Here is a 13,999-nt window from a genome sequence, read left to right as displayed (position 1 = left end):
CCACTCTATACACCACAACCCAACTGATCAGGAACTGACATTAGGAACTTATCAAGTTACCTCTTGAAGACAGCTAGGGGTTTGTTGGTAATCCCGCTTATGGATGTAGAGAGATGGAGGTGTTTTGCACTGCCAATCCTCTTTTGTAGGGGTGATTTTGGTATGCAGGTCTGTGATAGATTCCTCCAGAATTTTCTCCTATGCTTGAGAGAGTACAGTTCAATGGACTCCAGGCATTCCCGAATTTGTAATTTCAGCTGTCTTCAGAATGGCCTGTTAATGTACAGTAATATTCCGGCCTAGGAAGAACACATGACGTATAGAATCATAATTGGCCTAATACTCCTTCCCCCCAAAAATAACGTCTGTGATACTTTTCAAATCGCGGTGTTGTCACCTAGTTACTCTGCTGTCTGTTCACTCATAATGAATGGTACCAACCAATAAATTTTTGCTCTCAGGACAAAATTTAATGGAATAAATACCCAGGTGACGAGAAAGAACACAGCGCTCGTCGCTGCAAAGAGACATTGAGACAGAGGGTTTGTGGGACCTAATATGTATCACCAATGAAGTGTCGATACGAAACTGTTAACTTGTTGCGCCAGACAATTGCTAAAATTGTAATAAAGTTTCTGAAATGTTGATGGTATTACTGAAAGCTTTAGCTTGGAGAGACGGCACTTGGCAAGTGGTGAGGGAGCTCCCCTCCTGCTAGCCGCCACACATGACGTCCCCACAGTAGTACATTAGCGGATAATGGACAAGCATGTCAGTAAAGGGGATACGGACCACATCACAGCAACCAACGGTCTGGATCACCTCTTAACGGGATTTATTACATTAGCTTGTATAATTGAATAGACGGCAACGCCAATGGATGCTGAGGCACAGTTTCTTGACGTTAGTGAACGGTGTTGGCCTATTGTTACGAAACAAAGAGTTGTAGACAGGCAGACGTGAACAAGGAGTGAAACGTAACTACAAGAGTGTAGGTGAGAAGTTTTGGAATCAAAGATAAAACTGATAATTAGATGGAGGAATGAGACAAAAGGGAAAGAAAATGAGGGAGTAATGGGAGAGATGTTGACATTGAATGAGCCTCAGAGCGGTGGTTGAAGGATCGCTACCTTGTAATCCCTGGTTGTCTTTTTTTTATATAGATCCTAAATTCTAAGGAACTGTTCTTGCTAGTGAATGCCTGTATTTTAGTTCAAGCTGTGCATTGCAAAAACAATAAGATGAAGTAATATAATTTTATCTGACCTAGAAATAGTTACGTCGGATGACTCTTCAAAGAACGTAGCAGCACAGATGTCACTACAACCAGGAAGATGATGGGGTGAATAATGAGAACTTTCAAAATATGAGGAAGTAGAACCAATAGTGGCAGTTTTCAAATCGTTTGTGCTCTCTCGTTTAGAATATTGTTCAGGTTGACGACCCGTTAAGGGTTGGAGAGATATCAGAGCTGGAACAGGAACAGATATTCATGGCTCACATAGAGCCAGTACAACATTTAAATTACTGGGAACGCATTAAAGTTCTAAATATGTACTCACTGGTGCGGAGAAGATACATGATAAAATATTACTGGAAAGGGCTTCTCACAAACCTGCACATTTTCATAACATACTAGTGATACATGGGAGGAAGCTCGAAATAAACCCAGTGAACAGCAGAGACGCCGTGGGCACAAGAGAACATTGAATTAACATTTGAGGCCCCAGACTATTCAGCGTCTTACCAGAAGATATCAAACACTGCTGGACTATATATAGTCCAGTGATTTGGGGGGGGGGGGGCAAAAACTTTCTCAAAAAAAAAAAATAGGCAAAGGCAAAGGTATAAAGGCATGACTGAACCGTTGTTGGATCAATTACTTTACACAAAACATGAATAAATCCTGCATATATAGCTTTCGTTGAAAGTTAGAATAATTTCGACGAGAACGTTAGTGTGTTTGTTCAAGTAGAGGGTGCCAACTGCTCGTTGCTGCATGTCTCATTTAGTGTTTTGGTCATCTTAACCTCTTAAGTTATGAGCGTGGAAGTGTTCCAGGTTTTTGTTAATCTCACTGAGTAAGATTTTCATTTATTGACCTATAAATATTTTTTTTATAGACAACGCATTTGAATATAAGAAAATAGTTATAAAAGTGTGTATCTTTATGTGGATATTGGTGTTTTTTTTTTATACAAATCTAGAACATTTTAAATTTGTCATTGTGATAGTTTGCTAGAGGTAAATTTGTTAACCCATTAGATTTACAGTACTTGATTTTTGTGGACAATGTTTCAATGTGTGCTTCTCCTCGGCAGGACCCGCGCAGTTCATCGAGTAGTGAATCAGAAGATGAACCGGTGAACAAACTCCGCAGGTTGTCAACATCATCTGTGTCTTGCGGGTCATGCTGTGGCTCCCCTTGCCCTTCTCCTTGCCCAGACTCGCGCTCCCGTCACACACGCTGCGGCAGACCGCGGCGTTGGTCGGCCTACGACTCCAGCCTATCTGAGTCGGGCTCATACATCGAGGTTAGTATGCAGGCCACTGCTACAACGTCTCGTAGTGGCTAAGAGGGAACTCTGGACCGTTAGACAGCTTGTCTGTCTAGCCCTAAACGTACATATTTATGACCTTTGTATTGGTTTAATTTTGTAGAGGTGCCAGGAAAGACAGGGCGGTAGTTTGTTCGAAAATGTTTATAGAATTGAATAAAGATAGAGCACAGTACTCTGTTCTAGAACTAGCAATACAGAACACCCGTGTGAAGATGTTAATGTAGTGTCCATATACGAAGAGGATATATAACCCCAAGAATCAAGGAATAAGAGTTGAATAGGGATATAACTTTGTAATGGTGAGAATGACTTTCGTTGGAAGTTTATTAAGAAACTAAGTAAGGTGTAAAGCTCCGTCATTTAAGATTATAGTACGGTCATCACAGAGCCATGGTAGATCCCAATGTTTGTGGGCTTTGTACTCTGGTACAAGTGTATCACTTGGTGCGCTTCATTATTCATGCACTGTTACTCATGGTATTATTAGTGCGTTGCTCCTACCACAACACTATACCAAGTTGAGGATTGGGAAGGACGATTTGCTCGTCTCTTGCATCAGCCCATATCCTCCAACTGAAACGACGTGCATGGAGATACTAAGGCTGGGACAGATTACGATTTATCTCGTTCTGATAGACGTAAACCGCCCTTTGGTTTTCTCGTTATTCTTGGTTAACTCTAACATAAATTCAAACTGACCTAGATTAACAGATATTAAATATATGTAGAGACTTAAATCAGGCGGACTAACGAACTGTAACGTATTTTAAAAACCTAGTCTTGTTAGGTGTTGCTTCCAGGGGAAGGTGGCACTCTGGCTTCAGGGCTTACACTCTCCCCTTATCATTATCTGGTTATTGATCACCCTTGGCTTATCTGATAAAGTTTATGCAGACATTGTCTGCTATACTGATTATATCAATAATTTTTCAATATAGCATTAATATCTGTCTTCCACATTATGTTTAGACACCATTTTTTTTTCACAAAATTTACAATTATTTCTTAGTTTACAGTTGCTTATGTACCTGTGTGTTGCGCACCATGCTCTTATCTTCATTAGCTTGGCTCATTCTTACCTACTTCTCATTTAGCCTGCACCTTAACACATGTTCACGTTTTTCTTAAAAGAATACAGTTGCATTACTATAACGTAAAGGTTACCATGTTTCATTCATTAGTGATAATAAAAAATGAGCTATATTGACAGTATTGGTTTTCTCTGTTGTACAGCGTTTAAATAATTAGTATTTTCTGTTTGCATTGCATCTGTTTTAAACTGTCACTGATTTGTTAAGAAATGCATTGCAGATTACTAAATTTTATTTACAATATAATTCTTTTATATATATATATATATATATATATATATATATATATATATATATATATATATATATATATATATATATATATATATATATATATATATACTGCTTTCCTGGTTCCCTCGTCTGATTTTTCTTTTTATAAATATGTATTCATTATTCACGAAATTGTGATAGCACGATTGCAAACAAATTACAGAACGAGTGGGGATCGAACTCATGGCAAGCAAGTCCTAAAACTTGCCTGCGAGTTTTAGGACTTGCTTGCCATGTGTTCGAGCCTCACCTGTTCAGTGATATAGTATTCATTATATTGCATGTCACCACTGTACGTACGTGTGTGTGTGTGTGTGTGTGTGTGTGTGTACTCACCTAATTGTGGTCGATCCACAGCTCCTGACCCCAGTGTGTGTGTGTGTGTATCTGTGGCTGTCTTTTACTTCAGGTATGATCATTCTTCACTTCCTACAGCCTGTGTCTTCGCTCATCACCCCCATCACTTTTATACTCTACCACCTGTGTTCTACGTTATCCCATTTGTGCACTCAGTTTCCTGCCACAACCTATATAATCACAGTCACTTCTCCACAACATATGTACTTCCACTACAACCTGTCAGCTCACTTCTTCCCCCTCAGTATATGTACGTCCATCACTGGCGTTCTTCTACCACTTATTTAATAACCTTCCACCATCTGTGAACCAACCTCTTATACCTGAACACTCCATCTAATGTGTGTGTGTGTGTTGGTGTAGGGAGGGGGAGGGGGAGGGGCGCTTATTAAATTACTTTGATCAGCATCACTGTCTTCTAACCCCTTGGGATTTATCATATCTAGTCTTGAAGCTGTGTATTGAGTTTTCCTTCACCGCTTTATTCAGGTAATCTCACTTCCTTAGATCTATGGGCGGCGCTAGAATCTATACTGAGAGGGGAGGGGTTTAGAGTGGCTATCTGGTTGGAAGGTAAGCAAGCTAGGACACATTTTCTAACGTTGCAGCATTATTATTTTTGGGAGGTCTGACGCTCCCATAGTCCCCTTGACGCTGACCCTCCTTGCATCCCTTTGCTTCATCTGTTTCCAGCTATATTTCCTGGATCCTGATCCTCTTAATTCAGTCTATCCCTATCTGATGTACCAGTTTATCTTAGGATTTTCTAAGTTGTAATAAGTGTGTGTGTGTGTGTGTGTTAGTAGTGACGTGTTGGGACAAGTGAGTTATTTCCTGCACTCTGACCGTCTTCATTTACCGCACTTCATGCCGGCACAGACCCCACTGGCCACCTCATGCAGCAGCCACGCTCATGAGACCAAGGTAAATAAATTTTGCTTCTTAACCACTGCATGCTCATAGTCGTTAGTTCCTTCTCCCTCGTGCTACCTCTACATGACCTGTACTGACTTCTTCACCAGCAAAGCTGGCTTTTATGCCTGCTCTTACCCATTGATGATTTGCCACCCATTTCCTTAACTGGCCTCATGTTAACCTAACTTATTTAACTAAGGTTTTTAGCTATGTACATGTTGACTGTCCGAGTCAAACAAAGTGGATAACATTTTGAGCATTGCTGAGAGTATTATTTAATATTTTGTATGTGTAATTGCTTAGCTCCTGACCTCTATGATATATTTGGGCTCCTGTAATAACCCCTTACCGTATGGCTCTTTTTCACATTTACGTTTGATCCTATGTTAATATGTCAATATTGACATAGGATCAATATGTTAATAAATAGGATGAGTAGCTCTTACCATTACTCTCCTTCCTAAAGGCAAAAATTAAAAACAAAAAGTGTAAAGTTTGCCTTTACTCCATAACCTTGTTCATTCCTAACACTGATGTTTACTCTTACGTCTGATTCTTTTTGTGTGTACGCATCTATTTGAGGTTACGGGGGCCAAGTCTCAGTACCTGGCCCCGCCTCTAAGCATTATGGGTGTGGGGAGGGGAGGGGAGGGAGGGATTTGTTTATCGTGGTATACATAAAGATATGAAGATAAGTGTGTACGTGTTTTGAGAAAGGTACCGTCACGGAGGGCTACACGTGGGTAGTGTTGGGGTTGTCTCCCAGTCTTTTATCAGCTGCCTGAGCTCCCACTACCCTGACACACTGACTACGTGCATGTAACTACTAATGTGTAGGAGCCGCGCTTGTCTTACGGCTGGATATGTGTAATGCATTTTGTATCTAATTGTCGAATATTAGAGTTCAACTAGATTAATTTGAATATTTGTTGTGTAGATAATGTCAGGTTAATGTACGCACGTAATGAACTGTATTAAAAAAAGGCACTTGAATGAGGTAATAAAGTAATCAATATTTTGCTTTGGCGTCTTCAGGATGACTACGTGTGTGTAAGCGGGGAGAGCGAGTGCGGTGTGGCTCCTTTCCTGCCCACCCCTACCACACAGCCCCAACCTGAACCAATGGTGGTCGAGCCTGAAGAGCAGCCCCTTGCCGCCACACCCAGTACGGATCTTCAAAACTTGGAGACTCCTGACGTGGGCTGCACCAGCTATAAGAGCTTGGCCTTGGGTGTGCAGGATCACGACATGGTGGGCAGTGCCGGCCTAGACACAGTGCGTGCTCGCTGTGGTCAGCAACCTTCAGCAGATATTCTGGCAGAAGTCGCCATGATCCAGGACGCAGTTAAGTCACCTACTGCCACTGCCACCGCTATTGACGGAGAGATGGAAAATGTGAATCAGGTAAATGGTAACACGATGATTTCCCCTGCAGCCACTGAGGACTCAGGTTTAAACCTAACATCCCCTTCAACAGAGGCATCTGTCAGCAGTGAGACAAGCCCAGCAAGGGAGTCGCCCTCCAAAACCAGTTGTACCAACGTTGAACGGCCTTCGCCTAACTGTGCCACTTTTGATTTTAAACACCAAGACACGGATACCGAAGAAGCTGCCACCAACACCACGACTAGTACTGCTACCGCTGCCTGCCAAGCTAATCTTAATCTTGTCGACTATGATCCCTCTAGGAACCGTGTGTACCAGATTCGTCGCCGAGCAATCACTACGGTGCGTCGCGTATCTGCCCGAACAAGGCTAGAATTCAGTGGTGACGAAGAAGTGGACCAAGAAGCTCTCCAAAAAATCATAGACACAGCTGTGCCAGATGATTTGGATTGGCTGAATTCGAACATGCCGAGTGACATAGATTTTAGTGGCGGTGAAGAGGAATACGAAGCGCCAGTTCATGAGCAGATGGACACAGGTAGTGATGGTGGTACTGCTGGACAGCAGCAACACACACCCGAGCAGCATCAGGGGCAGCACGAGACTCAACGAGCCATGAGTAAAGAGTCACTCACTAGGCTGGTTAGTGACGCAGAACGCCTGGTACGAGAGCCAGTCGAGAGTGATGAACCACCGCCAGTAGTCTCCCCGCGACCACATCTCCAGCTGCCGCTGCCACTGAACGGCGGCTCTGGATACGGTGGGGTGAGCAGCAAACAGGCGCGAGTGAAACAGTGGATCGCCTCTCAGCGACGTGAAGTGCGTCACTCCGCCACATGTGTCCTGGACTCCTGTGATGCTTCCGGAGAACTGACAACCGGTGAGAGTGACATCGAGTCCGCTTCGTCTGATGACATGGACGCCTCTACTGCTACTCAACATGCCACCTCCACCAGAAGTTCTGTAAGGGGCTCTCTAAGGGGTTCCCGTGATCCTCTCCCATCCGCTGATAACACCCCAACCACAGAGCGTATCAACGTCCTCCCATTGGCTGCTGACGCCGCGCAAACCAAGGTGAGCTACCATAACATTTGTCATAGTAGAGAATTTGATGCTTTTTAATATACACAACCAGTTAATCAAGATATTTTTATATACCATTGTGCAGAGAGGACAATATTATGTTCAGTAATGTGTAAATATTTTACGCAGGTTGTTCTACGTAACCGAAAGCGTCGGTCCGGCGAGCAGCGACCGTGGAGTGTGAGTGAACTGTACCAGCTGGCAACACACCTCGACCTGGCCCCTTACTCTGTATCGGAAACTGCTCTCCACAACTTGCTTACTGCTACCCCAGAGACACCGACAAATGACAATCAGGCCTTGTGAGTACCATGTGGTCTTTTGTCATACTCTTCTCGATACTGTCGTCAGATAAAATATCAGAACTTTGTTGGATTCCTCAATAAAAGCTGTCATCCTCTTGTGTAAATGTGGTTTAATTAACTGGATATTATAAAAAGGCCATTAATAATCATCCCTTCTAAATGGATGTTATAGAAAGGCTTTGAGGGAGAAAGGCAATATATCAGAGAGGGGGACACGCCTGTGACTTACCACCGCCCTGTGATGAGTAACATATTTGATTAGTACATGCTACAACGAAACTGAGGATGGGAACAGGTGGGGAGGGGGTTGCGTCAGGGCGAGAAGATAATTCCTATAATCTCTATCCGATATCATTGATTAGTGATATGCAATCTGTTAACCTGCTAACTACTGAAAGAGGAGGAGGTACACACTGACAAAAGGAGACAAGTGGAAATAAAGACACTGCTAGCAGAGAATCCTTTTGCTGCACCGTTTCGCTCAAGACTCCCTTCAAGGTAGGTTCCTTGATGCTGGTGAGGGGCTCTTGATCTAGGGAATTGGATCTATGCTCCATTTCCCTGAATTAAGCCTGAATGCCTTCTGTCTTCCCCCACCCCTCCCCACAGGCGCTGTATAATCCCAAGACTGGGATTTGTCAAGTATATGTTAGGTAAAGGGACACGTGCAACTAGTGTGACATTTTTATTGTGGCAACGTTTCGCTTTCCAGGAGCTTCCTCAAGCCGTTACAAACAGTACAAGGACACAGGGGGTATATATAGGTATTAGTGAGGTGCGAGGCATAATATAATCGTTGTAGGTAGTAGTAATACTAGTAGTATACAGGAATGAGCAAATACACGTTCTTGTAAGGTAGTGGTTGCTGATACCATGGCCCATAATTCCAATAACTACCCAATATATTGCCACAACCTCTTTATAGTGCCACTGCTACCACCGTCAAACGGGTCATTATGATAAAGAATCGTTCCAGGCCATTTTCCTTGATGAATAAACCAGAACAGTTCTGCCCGCTGCCCTAGGTGCCACGTGAGTGCGAGCTAGACTGGATAGTGACGGAGGTTGCTGATGGTATTTCCGGGTTTCCATGAATCGTGGCAAAGAATGTAGTTACTAGGCGGATTAAATTTAATTGAATAATTAATCACAATTGTTCTGGTTTACAATTGGAGAAGATTGTACTAATTGGTGTAATAAAAGTATATTTTGAAATATTTCAAGCGTACCTTTACCTTGGATATACCTTTAATGAGTTTCGAGTCTACTCCCGGAGCCCTGCCATGGGCCAGGCTCGTTTGGTGCGTATTTTAAAAATGTCCTAAATATAAAATATTATAATGTTTTGAATGTGGCGGTGCTCAACAAAATTGTATTTCGGACAAATTCTAAAACAAATAATAAAAATATATTTCTGTGGGGTTATGCCCCCTCAAGGAAGGTTCCTTGATGTTGGTGAGGGGCTCTTGATTTAGGGAATTGGATCTGTGCTCCAGTTCCCCGAATTAAGCCCGAATGCCTTCCACATCCCCCTTCCCCCCAGGCGCTGTATAATCCTCCGGGTTTAGCGCTTCCCCTTGATTATAATAATAATAATGTGGGGTTATGCTAATTCTGAGCAAAGAAACTTCGAGACGAGAGAGTTTACAGTTCACTGATGAGTTGTATTGCGTGTTTAAATCTTTGGTATATAGTCGTGGCAGGGCGTGGAGAAGCACTTAGCAGGAGTCGTCTTGTTCACCAGAGTGAGGGTGGTGTGTTCACCAGTGTGAGGGTGGTGTGTTCACCAGTGTGAGGGTGTTGTGATCACCAGTGTGAGGGTGTTGTGTTCACCAGTGTGAGGGTGGTGTGTTCACCAGTGTGAGGGTGGTGTGTTCACCAGTGTGAGGGTGTTGTGATCACCAGTGTGAGGGTGTTGTGATCACCAGTGTGAGGGTGGTGTGATCACCAGTGTGAGGGTGGTGTGATCAGTGTGAGGGTGGTGTGATCACCAGTGTGAGGGTGGTGTGATCACCAGTGTGAGGGTGGTGTGATCACCAGTGTGAGGGTGGTGTGATCACCAGTGTGAGGGTGTTGTGATCACCAGTGTGAGGGTGGTGTGATCACCAGTGTGAGGGTGTTGTGATCACCAGTGTGAGGGTGTTGTGATCACCAGTGTGAGGGTGTTGTGATCACCAGTGTGAGGGTGTTGTGATCACCAGTGTGAGGGTGTTGTGATCACCAGTGTGAGGGTGTTGTGATCACCAGTGTGAGGGTGTTGTGATCACCAGTGTGAGGGTGGTGTGATCACCAGTGTGAGGGTGGTGTGATCACCAGTGTGAGGGTGGTGTGATCACCAGTGTGAGGGTGGTGTGTTCACCAGTGTGAGGGTGGTGTGTTCACCAGTGTGAGGGTGGTGTGTTCACCAGTGTGAGGTTGGTGTGTTCACCAGTGTGAGGTGTTGTGATCACCAGTGTGAGGGTGTTTTGATCACCAGTGTGAGGGTGTTGTGTTCACCAGTGTGAGGGTGTTGTGTTCACCAGAATGAGAATGCTGTGTTCACCAGTGTGAGGATGTTGTGTTCAGTGTGAGGGTGTTGTGTTCAGTGTGAGGGTGTTGTGTTCACCAGTGTGAGGGTGTTGTGATCACCAGTGTGAGGGTGCTGTGTTCACCAGTGTGAGGGTGCTGTGTTCACCAGTGTGAGGGTGTTGTGTTCACCAGAATGAGAATGCTGTGTTCACCAGTGTGAGGATGTTGTTCAGTGTGAGGGTGTTGTGTTCAGTGTGAGGGTGTTGTGTTCACCAGTGTGAGGATGTGTTCACCAGAATGAAGATGTGTTCAGTGTGAGGGTGTTGTGTTCAGTGTGAGGGTATTGTGTTCACCAGTGTAAGGGTGTTGTGTTCACCAGTGTAAGGGTGTTGTGTTCACCAATGTGAGGATGTTGTGTTCACCAGTGTGAGGGTGTGTTCACCAGTGTAAGGGTGTTGTGTTCACCAGTGTAAGGGTGTTGTGTTCAGAATGAGGGTGTTATTATACATAATGTGATGTATATAATAAAGGACATTTGGCACAGAGGAAGCCATTATTATAAACAAGTATCTTTTTGCCACACATATCGGCAATGTCTGCCATACGACATGCAATGTGACTTGCCAAAAATGTTTGGATCTCACATCACACGAGTTTCCGGAGGCACGATTCTATCCGCTGATGGTACCGTAATGGTAATCAAGACTTAGTCTTCCACCACTCCTTGTGCTGTGTAACCCACACAGGTTTAGTGCCTGCACTCTGAAGGAGAGGTGGAGATATGTTGCAGTTTTTTTTTTTTTTTAACTGTAGTATCGGGACGCCTCTGGCAAGACAGTGTTGGGTGAGTGATGATGAAAATGTTTCTTCTTTTTCGGGAACGGTCGATGTGTTAAAAAAAAAGTTAGTGTCTCGCATTATATTACCATAATATAATTATCATGCTTTTAGCCAGATTGATCAAACTGAAGAATTTTCTTAAAACCAGCTTTTGCCTAATGTAGTTTCGCGGAAATTAACAGGTTATGCATTTTTTCATGAAAAATTTACTTAGAAATCTGACGTTACATTGCTTGAATTTATACAGTAAAATCTTACTCCCACCAAACTAATATTAACTAAATTAATATTATTTACATCAGTTAAATTATTAATTTTGTGAAAATCAGACAGATTTTCGCAGTTAGAAAATTTATATGCGATAGGTAACGATTGCCGCCAACTAAGCCACATTGGCAAGTTCCAGCTAGAAAACGCTGATTAATATTACCTCACCTGTGTACCAGTGAGCACAGTACTGTAGGGTGCTCGTTGTTGAAGATGGGTTGGGCGAATTTTTTCGTTAGTGGGTTTGGGTTTGAGAAGGACTTGCCTAGTATGGGCCCAGTAGGCCTGTGCAGTGTTCCTCATGTTATGAAAGTGTTTACAAAGGTGAGAGTGGAGTATTTCATCACTCGGTGGTTGGGGGGGAAGGGTTGTCGTGACTGTTGTAATTGTCATCACGATTTCTCAATTTTCTTAATAATAAAGAAACTGTGACACTAAGTTTAATTAACCCTCTCCTACTATATATTGTTTGTTTCTTTGTTCTCTTTCTACTCGTGTCTATATTTATGCGAAGGAATTTTTGACATTTTGTAATGTGAACTGGTCACGGTGAGTGAAGGGAAACTTGGCCTGGATGCAAGCAGCTTCAGACGACCAGCACCAGGAACCTCCAGTCAGTTTTCACCTGGTGCTTGTCAAGCGCACTCAGCAGCGGGATCTACTTATAAAATAACCTCAAAATTAATTCGATATTATAGCGGGACGTTTTAAGTTTAATAATTTTTTTAAAGTAACATTCAGGTAGTAAATGTAGAATCGAGTAATGGTAAACTGGCCATATTGATTAAGCTGACGTTGATGTTGATACCAAAGAGAGATACTTTGATTTAAATGCTGGCCGAGCCCACGGGCGCATGTATGGGCAACCTCTGGCTGGGAAGTATCAAGATAAAGACTGCTGACAACACCGAGACATTATCGATTATTTGTCATTGTGATCTGAGATAAGCAAGTGATATTTATCTGTAATGTGTAGTTAATTGTTGATTTAAAGTGATATTTTAATTGCTCTGGTGTCATAATATTTGTGTTGTGAACAAGTGAAGGACTGATGTACAAGCCCCCGGTACATTATCAGTGCACCAGAAACGTTGTTCGTGGAAGTTCACACTAGGCACGTCAGTGCCGCAGTTGCAAGTTAGACACCTCGTAAAGCACTTGTTAACTATCGAGGAATGACTATATCTGTAAATTTATCCCTCGAAGACTGCTAATTTCAGAATTTAGCACAACTGCTTCGAAGTATCTCTAAGTACTACCAAGTTTTTTAAGTGCAAATTAAACTTGTAAAAACATGGTTTAACAGTGAAAAATAATACTGTACAATGCTGCAAGAGATTAATTACCGTGCATAAAATCAAGAGCTACGGGATTCGCACAAGTGCATAAAGGGTGACCAGCAGTGGTTCGAGTATCATGTTGGCTCTGAGCAACTACCTCAGCATTGTAGTCTTTGAGGGTCCCAGTGGGTACGTAAAACAGTCGTACAGTATTTAAATATGTGGACAGTGTGGGACTTCATGTTTGACTGCGTGAATATATTCTACTCAGGTCACAGTAAAAAAAAACTTGATTAGACTTTAAATATGGTATTTAAATAATGCTATTAGTAATGTTTGAATCTCCTCTTACAAAGGTCATCTTTGTATATGGTCTGTACAGTAATTTACAACAAAAAGGTGCACATAATTATGGGCTCATAAATTTTTAATTATCTCTTCAGTTCATAGCAAATGTAATGTAGCTTTTGTGAATTATTATTTTTTTTTATTTTGCATTGCGGTATGATCCCAACTGGTTTAATGCTTGATTTGACAATAATAATATTATTGTTATTATTATTTCCTTTGACCTTTCCCACTTCAGTGGAATGGGCCAACGAGATGTGATAGCCACTGGCAGCTCCTCACTGGCGGATTGCACCACACCTACAACCACCACAACCACCACCACCAATCCTACCACTGCCAGTACCCCCACCACTGCCACCTTCAGCAACATCTCTAACTCTGCCATTATCACCACCTCCATAACCCCATCCACTGGGCGCATTTCACCAACAACAGGAACGGGTTCCCTCCGGAGAAGGAAGACGAGAGCTCGCAGGAAGTCTAACCTCTCTCTGGCAAGTATTGCTGCGTATTAGACATGAGATATAACCATGCTTACCATTTAAAATGTCTATGTATATGGCGAGGACAGTATTAGTTTCCCATTGAATTTTTGTGAAAGAAGATTGCGGCTGCAACCGTTCGTTTTCTATTTCTCCACTTCAGGGAAGACGAACGGATTCAGGGTCGGAAGGCATCACGCTGAACTTGTCTGGAGGTTCTGACAGTATTCACATGTCACCCAGTCGTCGTCTTTCCCTTTCGAAGTCACACTCGTCTGGTTCGGACACAACCTCACACTC

The 13,999-nt window shown here is 42.9% G+C and overlaps 1 protein-coding gene across 5 annotated transcripts in view; it reads left to right on the top strand.

The window, feature by feature from the left end:
• Positions 1–13,747, top strand: part of LOC128689731 (uncharacterized) — a 365,227-nt gene extending 351,480 nt beyond the window's left edge. For 4 of the 5 annotated variants that reach the window (XM_070087631.1, XM_070087628.1, XM_070087629.1 and 1 more), the window contains 5 exons: positions 2,322–2,534; positions 5,162–5,206; positions 6,233–7,657; positions 7,796–7,968; positions 13,453–13,747. In XM_070087631.1, coding sequence (XP_069943732.1) covers positions 2,322–2,534; positions 5,162–5,206; positions 6,233–7,657; positions 7,796–7,968; positions 13,453–13,732 — 2,136 coding nt within the window. In that variant the 3' untranslated portion in view covers positions 13,733–13,747. The remainder of the gene's footprint in view (positions 1–2,321; positions 2,535–5,161; positions 5,207–6,232; positions 7,658–7,795; positions 7,969–13,452) is intronic. The other variant, XM_070087630.1, reaches the window with a different exon arrangement.
• Positions 13,748–13,999: the final 252 nt, after the last annotated feature.

Source organism: Cherax quadricarinatus, chromosome 22 (genome assembly GCF_038502225.1).
Source record: "Cherax quadricarinatus isolate ZL_2023a chromosome 22, ASM3850222v1, whole genome shotgun sequence".
NCBI lineage: Eukaryota > Metazoa > Arthropoda > Malacostraca > Decapoda > Parastacidae > Cherax > Cherax quadricarinatus.
Note: the sequence above shows the minus strand (reverse complement) of the source record. Positions and strands in the feature narration are given on the sequence as shown.